A 19,374-nucleotide genomic window follows, 5' to 3' on the forward strand; every position below is an offset into this window, starting at 1 on the left:
TCACACCTATTAACTATGCAAGGGTTATTAAGGCCACCGCAATATAATCTAACCAACCAGAAAATATACTTTAGGGCTGAGCATAGATTAAAGTAAACTCAGTGTAAGTACACCGAGAAATAGGAGATCCACATACCGGTGAATATATCCCTGCCAAATTTCGTTAGTGAGCGTCTGGCACCACTGGCGCCGGACCAGCGCCGGACGACCGCTGCCAGACGTACAATCAACTGCCACCTTGACGATTTCTTAAAAAAAAAATGCAACCATTAACCATTTCTTATGCCATTCTAATTCAAAAACAAGATATAAATAATAAGAGCCAATGGATAAATTAAGAAGTTCGATATGAAGAGTATCATCACTTATAAGACACTGCCAGGTGCGCGCCCTGACGGCAAGGACAAAGTTGACGCAACTTCACATTCTTTAATATTGCTGTGGAATGGTGCTGATCAGGGCGTCCCCACCCCTGGAGTGCTCCACCCACAGGCTCCACTTTCCCTACTGGCTCCACCTCCACTCATTGGTTCCTCCTCCACCTACTGGCTCCCCCTCCACCCATTGGTTCCTCCTCCACCTACAGGCTCCCCCTCCACCCACTGACTTCCCCTCCACCTACAGGCTCCCCCTCCACCCACTGGCTCCCCCTCCACACACTGGCTCCCCCTCCACAATAGCTACAAGAGCAAAACAAAAAATAACACCACAATTCCCATCAAGACTTTCCTCTCTCGCGTGTAAACTTTCTATAATTCTCTTCTCGTTCTAAAAATCTACTCCACCAGCCAGTCCGTTCTCATGGCTTGCCACAGAGTACAAAATAAGGGCTAATAAAACGGCCGCGCACAATCCACCCATCTAACCTAACCAACCAACGTATAGAAAACGGATATTTGTGAGCTGCTACTTTTCCAGCCCGTCCTCGTAGACTGCACATCGCATTTTGACGTATAAATCCCTTACGGCCAAAACCTAATGTACTAAAAATCATAACAGCTTGCAAAATTGACGTGATGTCCCGGGGCCAGATTTCACGAAGCAGTTACTTACGAACGTGTCCATCTTTCCTCAGTCAAAGATTGAGGAAAGATGGATACGTTCGTAAGTGCTTGCGTAACTGCTTCGTGAATCTGGCCTCGACATCACGTCAATTTTTCGAGCTGCTATGATTTTATAAATATGATGCCATATGTGTTGTCTCTTATGATGCCCTATACCAGCCTCCTGCTTACGGTCTATTCTGGGGTCGATGCAGACGAATTTCGGTACGTTAATCGATAACAGACCCGGAAACCATGAACCACCCGTTAGTATGCAAGTGAGGGATGTTGTTCTGTAGTTTAGCACCTCCTATCTCCCATTTTGTATATTGGCACTACATTGGCTGTCTTTCAACTTGCTGGCAGTTCTCCTGATCCAGTGAGCTTTAATGTAATCGTGTAGTCCTCACGGGGCTTCAGTTCTAGTCTCACAACCTACATAGTGTTCAGCTCCAATAGGTGGCATATGTCTTCATCACTGGTAACATCTGAGACCCCTCAGCGCTGCGGGTCTCAGCGCTATCAGCATCAGAGTTCTCTCTCTGAGTACCTGTTGCACCTTTAGCGATCAACATTTCAACTCAGCGTATTCGCGCCCCCTTGCTCTACTATGAAAGCCTCCAGACTCCCACTGAATTCTCCACACATTCAAACTTCTCCTCCATGTTAATGTGTCCAACTATCCTTGGATTTATCACAATGTGAGAGGAAGAGAGGCGTACAATATCCCTGTGTACCAGTCACCTTCACGCTCGGTTCGTCCCAGACTGTTCGTCACCTTCACACTCAGATCGTCCCAGACTGTTCGTCACCTTCACACTCAGATCGTCCCAGACTGTTCGTCACCTTCACACTCAGTTCGTCCCAGACTGTTCGTCACCTTCACACTCAGTTCGTCCCATACAGTCAGCCGTAAAATAATTTTATACAGGCCAAGTAGTCATTTTCATACTGGTTATTAATCTGTTACTTCCCAGTTCCTCATGATTAGTCAGTCACTTGTCAACATGAAGAGAACCAATCACCCTCCATAGTCGCCTCCCAGTAGACAAGTCGCCCTGTAAATTATGCTTCACAAGGATAGTTACTCCCTTGTACCAGAGGTGCCAGAGAACTTGTGAATGACAAGGACAGTGAGCTCCTAGCATGTAAAGGGCCTCGGCCACTTGTGAATGACCTAAGTGATGTATTACGAGTCAGGTGGTCCGGTACGTCATTTTTCCAGCAGGTGGCAGCGTACGGACAGGTTGGGTGGGTGGCGTTCGTACAGTCCTGGCTCAGCCCTCGTTGCTAGTGTATGCGCAACTCCTCCACACGCTTCCCTGGATACATATACACCTAGTGCTCGTGTGTACCTTAGTAATTGCAAGTGCGCAGAAACAAATGAACAAATTTTTTTTTCTCTATCTGGCAATGTTTTAAATGTTAATTGTTTTCATAATATTTTGTATTTTATCGAGAAAATATAAGATTAATGGTTGAGTATGTGAGTGTTGGAAGAATGCCACATTGATCTGCACGTGTTGGCTCTGAGGGACTCAGCTCCGGCCTAACGCCGCCACTCTCACCTTTAATACTGTACTCTCCTGCTAGACGGTCACGGGGAAGCGGGACTCACTATTGCGTCTCCTTCCTGCATTTTAGAGTATATCTTGTTCTACCTAGGTTGCTCAGCTTTGAACAATTGTGTTTATCATTACTTTTCGCTTTCTTTTGTCTGTTCTTAATGGCTATTGTGACCTTAAAGTGGTTCCTGCCGCCACCACCACCACCATGATGGTTCCTGCCTCCTCCACCACCACCACCATGATGGTTCCTGCCTCCTCCACCACCATGATGGTTCCTGCCTCCTCCATCACCACCATGATGGTTCCTGCCTCCTCCATCACCACCATGATGGTTCCTGCCTCCTCCACCACCACCATGATGGTTCCTGCCTCCTCCACCACCACCATGATGGTTCCTGCCTCCTCCACCACCACCATGATGGTTCCTGCCTCCTCCACCACCACCATGATGGTTCCTGCCTCCTCCACCACCACCATGATGGTTCCTGCCTCCTCCACCACCACCATGATGGTTCCTGCCTCCACCACCACCACCATGATGGTTCCTGCCTCCTCCACCACCACCATGATGGTTCCTGCCTCCTCCACCACCACCATGATGGTTCCTGCCTCCACCACCACCACCACCACCACCATGATGGTTCCTGCCTCCTCCTCCACCACCACCATGATGGTTCCTGCCTTCTCCTTCACCACCATCTCAATGATGGTTCCTGCCTCCTCCACCACCACCACCATGATGGTTCCTGCCTCCTCCACCACCACCACCATGATGGTTCCTGCCTCCTCCACCACCACCACCACCATGATGGTTCCTGCCTCCACCACCACCACCATGATGGTTCCTGCCTCCTCCACCACCACCACCATGATGGTTCCTGCCTCCTCCACCACCACCACCATGATGGTTCCTGCCTCCTCCACCACCACCACCATGATGGTTCCTGCCTCCTCCACCACCACCACCATGATGGTTCCTGCCTCCTCCACCACCACCACCATGATGGTTCCTGCCTCCTCCACCACCACCACCATGATGGTTCCTGCCTCCTCCACCACCACCACCATGATGGTTCCTGCCTCCTCCACCACCACCACCATGATGGTTCCTGCCTCCTCCACCACCACCACCATGATGGTTCCTGCCTCCTCCACCACCACCACCATGATGGTTCCTGCCTCCTCCACCACCACCACCATGATGGTTCCTGCCTCCTCCACCACCACCACCATGATGGTTCCTGCCTCCTCCACCACCACCATGATGGTTCCTGCCTCCACCACCACCACCACCATGATGGTTCCTGCCTCCTCCACCACCACCATGATGGTTCCTGCCTCCTCCACCACCACCACCATGATGGTTCCTGCCTCCTCCTCCACCACCACCATGATGGTTCCTGCCTCCTCCTCCTCCACCACCACCATGATGGTTCCTGCCTCCTCCACCACCACCATGATGGTTCCTGCCTCCTCCTCCACCACCACCATGATGGTTCCTGCCTCCTCCACCACCACCACCATGATGGTTCCTGCCTCCTCCACCACCACCACCATGATGGTTCCTGCCTCCTCCTCCACCACCACCACCACCATGATGGTTCCTGCCTCCACCACCACCACCACCATGATGGTTCCTGCCTCCTCCTCCACCACCACCATGATGGTTCCTGCCTCCTCCTCCACCACCATGATGGTTCCTGCCTCCTCCACCACCACCACCACCATGATGGTTCCTGCCTCCTCCACCACCACCACCACCATGATGGTTCCTGCCTCCAGCACCACCACCACCACCACCATGATGGTTCCTGCCTCCTCCTCCACCACCACCATGATGGTTCCTGCCTCCTCCACCACCACCACCACCATGATGGTTCCTGCCTCCTCCACCACCACCACCACCATGATGGTTCCTGCCTCCTCCACCACCACCACCACCATGATGGTTCCTGCCTCCTCCACCACCACCACCACCATGATGGTTCCTGCCTCCTCCACCACCACCACCACCATGATGGTTCCTGCCTCCTCCACCACCACCACCACCATGATGGTTCCTGCCTCCACCACCACCACCACCATGATGGTTCCTGCCTCCTCCACCACCACCACCACCATGATGGTTCCTGCCTCCTCCACCACCACCACCACCATGATGGTTCCGGCCTCCACCACCACCACCACCATGATGGTTCCTGCCTCCTCCACCACCACCACCACCATGATGGTTCCTGTCTCCTCCACCACCACCACCATGATGGTTCCTGCCTCCTCCACCACCACCACCACCATGATGGTTCCTGCCTCCACCACCACCATGATGGTTCCTGCCTCCTCCTCCACCACCATGATGGTTCCTGCCTCCACCAGATATGATAACAACATAGAAAATACTAAGGGGAATAGATAAGATGTCCAAGAATAGCCGTTTTCAGCTGAGAGAAATAGGTTTAGATGACGTCAGTCAGATCGATTAGGAAGCAAGTGGTCAATCAAGAAGCGTGACCCAGAGGGCTAAGCTCACTACCCCCCCCCCCCCCCGTAGGCATTGACACACAAGGCTAGTACTTCTACCACCCCTGATATATATATAAATAAATATATAATATAGCTACCTTCCTGTCACGGTAACACCATGCCAAATCGTATCTTACAAACCCGATAGTTCTAACACCAGGCGACTGAGATCAGACTAGGTAGAGTTTTTTTTTCTACCACAAACGTGGCCGAACATTTACAATGCTAATTAGCATATATAAATTTTTTCTGTCCTCCATGGACAGGATTAAAGATCTGTGAAACTTATAATTCATTGATTTATTGAACAATGAACCACAGAAGGTGATTGTAGTTATTTTAAAATGCTAATCTAACCAACAAACATAAATACACAGATTTACGTCTGTCCTACATAAACAGTGTTCGAGGTGTCTTTTTACATAGTCTTGAATGTGCGTTTACAAAGGAGAAATGCAATTCTGACCAGCTTCTAATACCCTGTATACAAATACAAACATATACTGTACACCTACATGTTGAGAGCTTACTTAAAAGGGTGGGCGGACTGTATATTTTTGGACTGGTCAGAAAGCCTTGGATACAATACCCCACAGGAGACAAGAACTCACAATGGACTCATCACACAGGCGGGAGTGATGGGTGGTGGTTGGTTACCTTGAGATGGTTTCGGGGCTTAGCGTTCCTGCGGCCCGGTCCTCGACCAGGCCTCCTCGTTGCTGAACTGATCAACCAGGCTGTTGGACGCGGCTGCTCGTAGCCTGACGTATGAATCAGCCTGGTTGATCAGGTATCCTTTGGAGGTGCTTATTAGTTCTCTCTTGAACACTGTGAGGGATCGGCCAGTTCTGCCCCTTATGTGTAGTGGAAGCGTATTGAAGTCTCAGGCCTCTGATGCTGATAGAGTTCTCTCTCAGAGTACCTGTTGCACCTCTGCTCTTCAACGGGGGGTATTCTGCACATCCAGCCATGCCTTCTGGTTTCATGTAGTGTTATTTCTGTGTACAGGTTTAGGACCAGCCCCTTTAGCACTATCCACGTGTAAATTATTATGTATCTCTCCCGCCTGCGCACAAGAGAATATAGATTTAGGCATAAATATGTAGCCTAAGGTAGCCTCGATAAGCCGACAGGCTTTCTGCACCCCGACAAAGAAAAAAATGGAAGCGAGTTTAAGCTAGAACACTTGTAGACGAAAAGTGCACCAGTTAAAAATATTAACCATTCTCCACACATATAAAAGGGCTTTATAGTGTGATGTGAGAGATCGTTAAGGTCAGAAGAGGCGACAGTTAAAGTGTTCAGAGCAACTGTGTGCTCGTCAAATCTGTCCTCACTTGAAATCGTGAATTAATGATGGGTATTGGGGGGTGGGGGTAGAAATAGCCTAAGCTACTCTATCCCTTTGAGATGTATTTCTTTCTTGTCTCAATAAACATACTTGAACTTGAACTTGATGGGTATTGAGGCGGTGTAACGCCTTGCTTGCAGCTTCCTCGCCGTTATCCCCGTAAGATCTCGTTATATTTCCCTAAGTGATGCTTAATATTTAAGGCGTGGTCATGGACGGCCATCAACACCACGGAACACGTACACTATACATGACTGTGGTGGTGTGACGGCTCTTGTGAAGCACTCCACGCCCTTTACCAAGAGCTCAGCGCTAAACAGGTAATAACTTTGACAACAATAAAATTTAAGTATATAAATATTTGGTATTAGTCCTTGCTTCCTAGAGCGGACAATTTTAGTTTAGTTTAATTAGTATGCACTCGATCCATACCCATCCTGTGGGCATTAGCGGATCCCATACCCGTCCTGTGGGCAGTAGTGGACTACATACTCATCCTGTGAGCGGTAGTACACCCCCATACCCATCCTGTGGAATCTGAGGCAAAGTGAAATCTACATTAGCTATTCCACTTATCATCATACTATCATGCAAGGATAGCTGCACATCTATGGATCATCCAATAAAACCAGCAGACTCCTAAATGTTACTACTGCTCGGCTTATATTCAGTTATAAGTATCTCTGGAAATCCGCATTTCTTGCTGATGTAGACCTGACCAAATGTAAACTGTGTCAGCAAAAAAATTCACATTACCGTTTGTCACTATGTGATGGAGTGCAAAAGGTACATGAATTTAAAGACAGCTTTAAAATGTTCAAGAAATCTCATAAAAAAGTATCTACTACCAGAAATTTTATCCAAATGTCCCCAGTTTGCAAACTGTAGGTAGTAAATGTGGGTCATTGTAATCTCTCCTCCGCCGCCCCCTCTGTGGAAGGGGGTTATCTTGAGGTTATCTTGAGATGATTTCGGGGCTTTTTTTTTTTGTTTTTTTTTTAGTGTCTCCGCGGCCCGGTCCTCGACCAGGCCTCAGGAAGCAGCCCGTGACAGCGGACTAACACCCAGGTACTTATTTTACTGCTAGGTAAGAGGGGCATAGGGTGAAAGAAACTCTGCCCATTGTTTCTCGCCGGCGCCTGGGATCGAACACAGGATCACAAGTCCAGCGTGCTGTCCGCTCGGCCGACCGGCTCCCTTCCGGGTGGATGCATAATAAGTGCATGATAAGTAAATCAAATAATAAAACTAGTTCACGGCACATGTAAGTTGCTGAACTTGGAGACTACTTGTGGTAGTTTTGACGTCTACGATCTGGGGCTTCTTGTGGTTAGTTATCTAAGATGGCTGAGAGGTCGCCCGTCACATGAGACCTGCCAGGACGAGCTGCTCGTGTTGGGGGTTAGGTACTCGATAACAGCCATCGGTTATCAGTCGAGTTTTCAAACCTTGGAAGCCGAAATTCAGACAACTCCAGTGAGTCATTGTCTTTCCTTCGTGATCAATGGCAGTTAATTACCTGTGATCAAAGATCACAGGTAATTATCAATAGATATTAGAGTAATTAATCCAAAGTATTCAACAGTAATTAGAAGCTAATTAAGCGGTGGTAGTGGCAACAATAATAACTTTAATGTTAAGTGGTGTATAATAATAAATCCCAAATCCCGGGATTAATAAGATATGAGAGTCAACAACGTTATATCTAGTTACAAACAGCTTTGGTTTTGTCTCATTACAAGCGGTGAGGGCGTGCCGTTCTTGCACTTGCTTACGGTCAATATTGGCTTATTTAATAAGTGCATATGTGACATACTAATTGATTGTGAATATTTTAGTTTACCTTGAAAAGCTTCATAGAAAACACCGACCTCACCTAACCTTCTTAGTACGTTAAGATAAGCGTCTTATTGCTTCTTATTTACAATTATTACTTAACCTATTAACGGTATAGGTTAAGTAATAATTGTAATTAACAAGCAATAAGATGCTTATCTTAACATACTAAGAAGGTTAGGTGAGGTCGGTGTTTTCTATGAAGCTTTTCAAGGTATACTAATTGATTATGAATATTTTAGTTTGTCACATATGCACTTATTAAATAAGCAAATATTGACCGTAAGTAAGTGCGAGAACGGGTTGCTCCACCTCCATTACACTCCAAAACCCACTACTGATACAATGATTCACTAAAAACTGTGTAACTAGCATACTAAATGAACTAAACTAACTCTCATGCACCCCGCACACACCCAGTGAACTGCGGTGGAAAGGTAGAGCTGACGGGGATTAATATTTGTTGATCTATTTATCTCTGAAACGTGCAAAAGCGGTTTAAAAAAATTGAAGACCGATGCGCACGTCCAAGGTGACCATAGTACTTCTCTACCATTGCCTGCGGGCTCTTGCCGCTTACAATAATTGCAAATTTGCCAAAATATCGATATAAGTGTCCGAAAAGTTTCATATATATATTTAAATGTCTAATGTTCTTATAATTCTGAGTGAGTTGAGGATTTCTATCCAGAGCCACTATACAGGGTCAGCCTCGGTCCTCCACGGTGGTGGTGGGATAATCAATACTGGGCAACTGTTGTCCCCGACGACATGTCTTCACCCTCCTGGTGCCTCTCTTCTCTCTTCTCTCTCTCTCTCTCTCTCTCTCTCTCTCTCTCTCTCTCTCTCTCTCTCTCTCTCTCTCTCTCTCTCTCTCTCTCTCTCTCTCTCTCTCTCTCTCTCTCTCACAAAGTGAAAAAGTTACTTAAATTACTACGTAGTCATATAAGAAGGAAAATGTCGGTGAACGACCAAGTGACAAGACTAAGGAAAACAGAAGGAGCATATACAGAAAGTGAAAAGGAAGTCTGTGAAATACTGAATACCAGTTTCCATGGAGTGTTTACAACCGAGCCTGCGTAGCGCCATTGTTAGAAGAGATGACCCAAGACTAACAGATATAGAGGTGACAGCAGAGGAGGTACTGAAATAGCTGACAACACTGGATAAGACTGAAGCAGTTGTACCAGACAATGTATCACCGTAGATACTAAAAGAGGCAGCGCAGGCCCTCAGCGTGCCTCTGGCAAGGATCTATAATGGGTCACTTACGAAGGGGAAAGTTGCTCAGTTGCTTGAAGAAGGCAAATGTACTACCAATTTTCAAGAAAGGGGATCGGGAAGAGGCACTTAACTACAGACCAGTATAATTGACAAGCATCCCCTGTAAAGTACTTGAAAGAATAATTAGGTTAAGACTGGGCACACACTTAGATAAAATTAGGTATGTAAACAAACACCAACATGGATTCAGAAAAGGAAAATCATGCCTAACTAATCATCTGGAATTCTATGATTAAGTAACAAGAATAAGGCAGGACAGGGAAGGATGGGCAGACTGCCAAATAGCCTTTGACACAATACCGCACAGGAGACTGCTATTCAAACTTAAGAGACAGGCGGGAGTAAACGGAAAAGTCCTAGCTTGGGTAAGGAACTACTTAACAGGCAGGAGCCAGAGAGTAACAAGTCAGGGGCGAGAAGTCAGACTGGCGAACCGTAATGAGTGGAGTACCTCAAGGGTCGGTGATGGGACCAGTTCTGTTTCTAATATACGTGAACGACATGTCTACAGGCAACCCGTTCTCGCAAATTCGTAAAGTCAATATTGACTTATTAACTACGTGCATAGGTGATATACTAAACATAATAGATACCCTTAAAAAGATTCATAGAAAACACCGACCTTACCTAACCTTGTTAGTATCTTAAGATAAGCATCTTATTGCTTCGTAATTACAATTATTACTTAACCTATACCTATTATAGGTTAGGTAATAATTGTAATTACGAAGCAATAAGATGCTTATCTTAACATACTAAGTAGGTTAGGTAAGGTCGGTGTTTTCTATGAATCTTTTTAAGGGTATCTATTATGTTAAGTATGTCACCTATGCACATATTTAATAAGTCAATATTGACTTATTAAATTTGCGAGAACGGGTTGCTACAGGAGTCGAGTCCTATATGTCGATGTTCGCGGAAGACGCGAAATTAACGAGAAGAGTTGTGACAGATAAGGACTGTAGGATCCTCCAAGAAGACTTGAACAAACTGCAGAGATGATCAGAGAAATGGCTACTGTAGTTCAACACGAGCAGATTGATGAATATTAAGCCACCCAAGAGGTGGCACGGGCATAAATAGCCCGTAAAACACGATCAAGTGTAAAGTTATGGAAATGGGACCAGGTGACAGAAGACTTAGGGGGACAGTACACAATGAAGGGAAACTACCGTCCTGTGACGATTCAAGAAAGGGACCTGATAGTGGACGTAACATCAAACCCAACTCCCGAGGCATATATAAATCAGATAACGACAGAAGCGTACTCTACGCGTGCAAATGTTAGAAACTCATTCAGAAACCTAAGAAAGGAGGCATTCAGAGCGGTGTACACTGCCTTCGTGAGACTAGTAGTCTTAGGTTATGCAGCCTCACCATGGAGCCCCCACCTAAAGAAACACATTAGGAAACTGGAAAAGGTTAACAAATTTGCGACGAGAATAGTCCCAGAGTTGCAAGGAATAAGATATGAAGAGGGACTGAAGGAATTAAACCTGACGTTATAAAAAAGGAGGGGAGCGGGGAGATATGATAGTAGCATACAAAATAGTTAGGGGGATTGACAGAGTGGAAATAGACGAAATGTTCACACGGAATACCAACAGAACAAGGGGGCATGGGTGGAAGCTGGAAACTCAGATGAGTCATAGAGATGTTAGAAAGTTTTCTTTTAGCGTGGCAGTAGTATATATATAATATAAGGCATGAAGTATAGCCTTCCATTTAAAAAGGCTGGGGGCGTTAAACATGCCAAGGCTACACAAGATACGGAGAAATATATAAAATAGTACATATAAAACAGTAACAGTACTTATTACACTCCATCTGCTTGTTACTCTCCCAGTACACATTGCACTCAGTGCAGAAGAACAGTTATGGAAAACTGTGGGAGGAAGGGAGCAGCGCAGAGAGAGAAGGGCAAAAGTGAATCAACATTTCAGTTCAACAAGTGAGTGTTCACCACAACGATGACTGCATCACTTCAAGCAACACAAATATCAACAAGAAATGTATGCTTCATGACAACGTGATTCTTGCCGTCTTCTTGGCCAAGAATATCAGCATAATAAATGAAATTACATAAAGTCCGCCACGGTTACTGGGATGACGGTGACGTCATAAAAGCTGGAACAACAAACAAGGTTTGGTGCCAGAGTTGTGAGTAGCCTACGTGACGTGCACCGCCCCTTGTAGCAGCAGGTCTCTTCATGCAGGTCGGCGTTCAATCCCAGACTGTCCAGGTGGTTGGGCACCATTCCTTTCCTCCCGGCCCATCCCAAATCCTTATCCTAATCCCTTCCAAGTGCTATACAGTCGTAATGGCTTGGTGCTTTACCCTGAAAAATCCATCCCTCCTTTGTATTTAAATATAACTGTGTACTCACCTACTTGTGCTTGCGGGGGGGGGGGGGTTGAGCTTTGGCTCTTTGGTCCGGCCTCTCAAATGTCAATCAACTGGTGTACATATTCTGAAGCCTACTGGGCTCTGTCAAATCTACATTTGAAACTGTATGAAGTCTGCATCCACCGCATCACTGCTTAATGCATTCCATTTTGTTAATTACTCTGATAAGAAATTCTTTCTAATGTATCTGGCTCATTTGGGTATTGAGCCACAGTGTACCGAGTGTATAACGGACGCTAAATACTCAATATGTATTTGAAGATTTGTATGAGGAGCGTGTGATGGCTTCTCAACCGTGTGCTTGCTATACTGTTTTATTTTTGTGTTGAAATCTTGCGCAAGTATTTATTTCTTTATAAAATGATCTCAAGTGCAGTTTAATTCCAGGCATAAAAGTGCATGTATGTAAGCTCTGAACTATTTATGAAAATGGTAGAAGTTAGAGTGGTGAGGCCATACTCTGGGTGGCAGACCCTGGCGGAGTGATGCCACTGACCCCGCAGCGACAAGCAGGCTACCCACGACCCCAACCATCTGTCGGGTGGTGGTGCTACCTTTACGGACTTGCCACCAACCATGGGTCTGGTGAACTGTTTCACTTGGCTACTTTCATCCATAATATCCCGTAGCCTCTTAAGTCAGTTCTAGGCCGCTATTAGCCTAGGCTAACGGCTGGTCTAGGATCAACAGAACAAAACGCTTGCGCTACTGTTAACAGCTGAGCTCTTACATGCCGTCAACGGAGCAACAGGTCACGCCGCTATCAAAATACATCTTAAAACTTGTGTTGGAGAGCGACGGGTAGCCATCAACGAAACAAGGTTCCATACTGTGTCAGAGGAGACTTTGCCATGAACCAGGATGCGTTGGCGGAAGACTCAAGATTTGGATCTGACAGAAAATGGGGTAAGTTGCACCAACTTCTGACATAATATTCCTTAAAATTCCCATGTACGTAAGTTATAGTGATGTAGAGTACTTAGTGAATTGATTTCAGGTAAATATGTAGCTGTATGTTTTGGATACATTTTGTGTGATAAATGACGCAAGATTTATTTGGTAAGGGGTATTTGCACTCCAGTTGTGTGTATATATATGTAGGACCCATACTGTGTGTCTTTGGTAAAGTACTTGAAGTGATGGGTTGTCACAGAGAAGGTTGATGGTGTACTGTAGCCTATCCCTCCAGCTCTAGCCTAAGCTCTTTACGCTTGGCTAGCTAGCTTAAGTAAATTCCTTTGATTGTTGCAGTGCTATTTGAACAGCCAACTTATCATTGGCATTTTTGTTTTTATAGCATGGAGGATAATTTTGTAAAGCATTTATAGCATTTATATTTTGTAAAGAATGCAGTGTGGGTTTCCCAACTGTTTTCATGGCGACGTTTGTGTGTACACATGTATAGCTCAGGCCCTTAGAGTGCAGGAAGTATAGAGTTTCATAAACTTCCCGCACTGTAGATGTTTACGGTGTTGTAAGACGTTAGTGGCACAAGACCTGCGAGTGTGTGGAAAGGTCAGCCCACCAAGGATGTCTGGTGTTCTATAAGGTCACACACAACGTCACCTGTTCTTACCACTAAGGGCATTGAGACGAGTGAAAGGTGACGACTTCTTTACTTCATTGCCATCTTCACTACGACCATATCAATGAAGGCTGTTATCGTGGTTATCACTAGGGAAGGCTCCCCTTACGCTACTCCATCCCTTAGAGGCCATTACTACTATGGGTGACTCCTTACCTATTCCCTTTACCTCTCACATTTACAATTATTACTTAACCTATCAACGGTATAGGTTAAGTAATAATTGTAATTAAGAAGCAATAAGATGCTTATCTTAACATACTAAGAAGGTTAGGTGAGGTCGGTGTTTACTATGAAGCTTTTCAAGGTAAACTAAAATATTCACAATCAATTAGTATGTCACATATGCACTTATTAAATAAGCCAATATTGACTAAGCAAGTGCGAGAACGGGTTGCACCACTGTAAGTAACCCATCTTATCGTACTCCCATTACTCGTTTAAAGAGCCTAATTACACTGATGTGTGATATACACATTTTTAAGTACAAATTGTTTGCGAATAAGCAGGTAATTCTGTGGTTATCGGTTGGAGAGGACAGAGACGCGTACACTGTGCCCGGCTGCAGAAAAAGGTCCAGAGTTCATTGTTGTCTAGATCGCCATATTGTTACCTTAACTGTGGCATTTGTGCATTTTGCCTCAGTTCACTGTTTACCGTGTGGGTGTTCACTGTTTACCGTGTCCGTGTTCACTGTTTACCGTGTGGGTGTTCACTGTTTACCGTGTCCGTGTTCACTGTTTACCGTGTGGGTGTTCACTGTTTACCGTGTGGGTGTTCACTGTTTACCGTGTCCGTGTTCACTGTTTACCGTGTGGGTGTTCACTGTTTACCGTGTTCGTGTTCACTGTTTACCGTGTGCGTGTTCACTTCGGGGGTTGTAAATATCAGACTTAACATTTTCACTTTGCAATTATGGTAATTTTGATCCTGGTTAAATATTACATTAGTGTTTGTGCTAAACATTTCAATTCTACTTTACTGAACAGTTTATTGTCAGATAATCAATCGTTACTTAATAATTTTGCCCTAAACTGTGAACCCCGTTCTTAATTGCAACTCTGGTAAACCTTTATTACCAAAGGTGTTGTAGTTACGAGATAATACACGCTCACTGCTGGACTAATACATTGTCACACTCTTCAGCGTGACCTATTTCACGGGTGTAACACTAAGTAGATCATGGTACTGGACAACTGTGAGCTGCATGTGGACGACTACACGACCCTCGTCACTGTAGTCGTCCACACTACACACGACCCTCGTCACTGTAGTCGTCCACACTACACACGACTCTCGTCACTGTAGTCGTCCACACTACACACGACCCTCGTCACTGTAGTCGTCCACACTACACACGACCCTCGTCACTGTAGTCATCCACACTACACACGACCCTCGTCACTGTAGTCGTCCACACTACACACGACCCTCGTCACTGTAGTCGTCCACACTACACACGACTCTCGTCACTGTAGTCGTCCACACTACACACGACCCTCGTCACTGTAGTCGTCCACACTACACACGACCCTCGTCACTGTAGTCGTCCACACTACACACGACCCTCGTCACTGTAGTCGTCCACACTACACACGACTCTCGTCACTGTAGTCGTCCACACTACACACGACCCTCGTCACTATAAACATCTTCACTTCCCGGCACCTACAAGCTTGGGGGTACCCAGCGTCGCCCTGGTGGCGGGTCTCATATTCACCGGATAAAGATCGCGCCATCTAAATGTTGGAGGTTCCCAGAATGAAAGCTCTGGCATCAGGACATGTGTTATGCATCACAATATCTGACTTTTGTAATGACGGTATTACTCTACGGACTCTGCGTCTACCACTCTCTACTGCCTTCATGGGGGTCGCCATGGGCCAATGGGGCCGGCCATGACAGTATCCTAACAAGTTTAATGAGTCTGGCTTCCAACCTTGCTTAAAGATTCTATTTTTCAGATGTAGAGATATAGCATAACAGAATATACTTGTCTGGCATATGGTGTTGATAGTTGATGCATGTATGGTATACTGGTGTAGTGCAACTGTGTTATCAGTGGGGTCCCTTGTCCTTACACGGCACACTTCCAGTAGGCATCATGGCACTCTTCATAATGATCATTATTTGTATTATTATTAGTGATTGTAGCAATATACTTAAACCTTTATAGAGGCAGGTAATTATTACCATACAATTAAGCATCGTACCATACACCCTCCGTACTTTGGTTTTACGATGCACTCGGGATTAGACTATTTTGTTGTACAATTGGTAACGCGGACATGTAGGTGAGACTATGACCTTATGAATGGGTCACTCCAGAGTGGAGGAAGACCCAACAGAGGTATTGTGTGTGGGTCACTCCAGAGTGAAGGAAGACCCAACAGAGGTATTGTGTGTGGGTCACTCCAGAGTGAAGGAAGACCCAACAGAGGTGTACAACTTGGACCGTTAAGTACTGCTTGCAGCAACACAAGTATTGTCAGCAGGTATCTCAGAGTGAGGCGCCTTAGGGCGTCACACAACATGTTTCCGCTGCGTATATTCTGGTCATATTGGCAGCATTATGTTGTAAGCGAGTGAGCATGTTCGGGGGAGAGGAAGGCCTTGAGCGGTATCTGGACCAGTGGAGCCTAGGTGCACCACCACTTAATGTCCCAGGATACTGCCAGTCGCAGTTGCTGTCTCTCTCTCTGTACTCACCTATATGTGCCTGCACCATCCACCTCTAGCTCTTCCACCCCGCTCTCTAGTTGTTGGTTGTCTAATGCAATAACTCCTGGCCTCTTTCTCTGCCATACCTGTTTTTATCATACCTGTACTCACCTATTTGTACTCACCTAGTTGTGCTTGCGGGGGTTGAGCTCTGGCTCTTTGGTCCCGCCTCTCAACTGTCAATCAACAGGTGTACAGGTTCCTGAGCCTATTGGGCTCTATCATATCTGCACTTGAAACTGTGTATGGAGTCTGCCTCCACCACATCACTGCCTAATGCATTCCATTTGTCAACCACTCTGACACTAAAAAAAAAAAATTCTAATATTTCTGCGGCTCATTTGGGCACTCAATTTCCACCTGTGTCCCCTAGTGCGTGTGCCCCTTGTGTTCAATAGCTTGTCTTTATCTACCCTGTCATTCCTCTGAGAATCTTGTACGTGGTGATCATGTCCCCCCTAACTCTTCTGTCTTCCAGCGACGTGAGGTTTAATTCCCGTAGTCTCTCCTCGTAGGTCAAACCTCTCAGCCCGGGTACTAGTCTGGTGGCAAACCTTTGAACCTTTTCCAGTTTAGTCTTATGCTTGACTAGATATGGACTCCATGCTGGGGCTGCATACTCCAGGATTGGTCTGACATAGGTGGTATACTAAGTTCTAAAAATGTTGTTTTGTATCATATTCCTGTCTGGGTCTTCTGTCATTTGGTGGCGGGTTATATATGACTACGACTATAATTTTTTGTCCCCAGTTGCTATGGTGCCTGTTATGTAGTCACTGAAACCTTCACAGCCCTGAATAACCATCTCAAAATCCCAGCCTTTTCTTACCAGCAGAGCTACACCACCACCTCCTCTTCCTTCCACAGGTCTTCCTCCCTCACTGTGTGTGACAGTGAGGGAGTGTGTGTGACAGTGAGGGAGAGTGTGTGACAGTGAGGGAGAGTGTGTGACAGTGAGGAAGAGTGTGTGACAGTGAGGGAGTGATGGGAGAGTGAGTGGATGGGGCAGGTTAGAGCCATTCTGACCTTGGTGTCCCGGACTCCATGCAACTCTCACTTTCCTAGCCCAGCCACTCCATGTCTAACCTGGCCCAACCCGGCAGGCAATAGGGCTAATACCATTGCCTGATAATAAATTGCTCATTCTGTTCTATGACAAATTAAACTATCCATACTGTCGTCCACCTAGCCTTGCTCACTGAAAATATTTGCTAATTTTAATTCTTGCATCCTCGGAGCAGGTCCTCTCTCCTTATACCGTGCCTGTGGAGCAGGTCCTCTCCTTATACCGTACCTGTGGAGCAGGTCCCTCTCCTTATACCGTACCTGTGGAGCAGGTCCCTCTCCTTATACCGTACCTGTGGAGCAGGTCCCTCTCCTTATACCGTACCTGTTATTCTCCAACAAATAATATTTTCCTTCAGTGTTGTGACGCTTGACTCTCCTGCCGTCTGCGTCCGTGCACCAATTCACCTGCAAAACATCAAAGCGGGGTTCGACGCCTTAACCAATGTGTTCTTGATGGTTATTTTACCGTCCTTAACCGTGGGGCTAGTTGCTCTTTTGTCCACCACTCTCCAGCTCTCTCTCTCTCGAGCCTGTTGAATATCTTCCTGCCTCATATACTCCTTTAATTATAACTCCTGACACTCCTAACTGTCGATTTGTGACCTGAGCTTTCGTCAGTTGAGTTGAACCACGAGACTTGAAGCAAGGCGACTCACGTCACAGGAGATGTGAGAGGTGACCTAGAGAGCACAAGTGCCACGACTGTACAAGAGGATCCCCTTCTTGTACAGTCACAGAACCTCTAGTGAGGAACCACTAGAAGTTCCCCAGCACAGAACACGCACACCAGAGGCAAGAGCAGCCCCAAAACCCAGCCACTAAATATGGTCGAGATATCTAGCTCGTATAGACATACATGTAAGAGCCTGTGGAGGGGGAAGAGGTCCCATAACCTTCCCCAGGTCTCCAGTAAGGCCGGAGCGGCAGGTAATTATAAGACACGGGCGGGTGACGGCCGGAGACCAGCCTTTTTTCAGTAGAAAGTTCTAGTTGCCGATTATATATTGTAATTTCCATTGTCATACGACCGACCTTCTCGACGGTGAGAAGTCGGTGCCCCGTCCCTCACCCGTGTGTCCCGGGCCGCTTCCGTTATTCACTCGTGTGTCCCGGGCCGCTACCGTTATTCACTCGTGTGTCCCGGGCCGCTACCGTTACCCACGTTTTGAATGAGAAATGGCGCGGACGCCATCATGAACGCTGCCCCGCCGCTCCTCGGGTGAGGCCGGACACCACCCTCATCAGTTCTACATGTGCATTTTAAGATTTTCTCCATATATGACAATTTTGTTTTAAGACGAGTAAATGGGGTGTGTGGGTGGGGAGGGATTATGACTTTGTGAGGGGTGAGGCGCGGCGTGAGGCGCGGCGTGAGGCGCGGCGTGAGGCGCGGCGTGTGTTGTAAGTGCTGCTGACGGAATGTCAGCATGGAGCCTTAACGTTGAAGCAAGCATTTCTACACATTCATGTCTCAATGTGTATATATGTTTCCTTTACATTTAGCATTTATTTCATTGTATACACTCAGGTATGATATTCAACAAGTTGTATGACTCACTACAGATATACACTCAAAAAGTTGTATATACATCCCGCAGGACTGTATAAGCTCAACAATGTATATATATACTTCTTTCAGACTCAACAAGGTTACCAAAGTTAGCGGTTCAGTCACATACACGAAGGTCAAACTGTTATACACTTCACTCACACATTAACATTCTACACATTGGAATTGATTCGTTCAGTATGCACCACATACCCATCTCGTGGGTGGTGATTATATATATATATATATATATATATATATATATATATATATATATATATATATATATATATATATATATATATACATATAATATATATATATAATATATATATATATAATATATATATATATATAATATATATATATTTAATATATATATATATATATATATATATATATATATTTAATATATATATATACAAGGCAATTTACATCTGCG

At 45.7% G+C, this 19,374-nt stretch overlaps 1 protein-coding gene across 7 annotated transcripts in view; it reads left to right on the plus strand.

Annotated features, from left to right (window-relative positions):
* Positions 1-2,293: 2,293 nt before the first annotated feature.
* LOC123767583 (uncharacterized) overlaps positions 2,294-19,374 on the plus strand; it is a 95,263-nt gene continuing 78,182 nt past the window's right edge. For 4 of the 7 annotated variants that reach the window (XM_045757336.2, XM_069310609.1, XM_069310608.1 and 1 more), the window contains exons 1-2: positions 2,295-2,390; positions 12,397-12,915. In XM_045757336.2, coding sequence (XP_045613292.1) covers positions 12,871-12,915 — 45 coding nt within the window. In that variant the 5' untranslated portion in view covers positions 2,295-2,390; positions 12,397-12,870. Of the gene's footprint in view, positions 2,413-12,396; positions 12,916-19,374 lie in introns of all 7 variants that reach the window. The other 3 variants (XR_011223946.1, XM_045757341.2, XM_045757337.2) reach the window with 2 other exon arrangements.

This window comes from Procambarus clarkii, chromosome 67 (genome assembly GCF_040958095.1).
Source record: "Procambarus clarkii isolate CNS0578487 chromosome 67, FALCON_Pclarkii_2.0, whole genome shotgun sequence".
Taxonomy (NCBI): domain Eukaryota; kingdom Metazoa; phylum Arthropoda; class Malacostraca; order Decapoda; family Cambaridae; genus Procambarus; species Procambarus clarkii.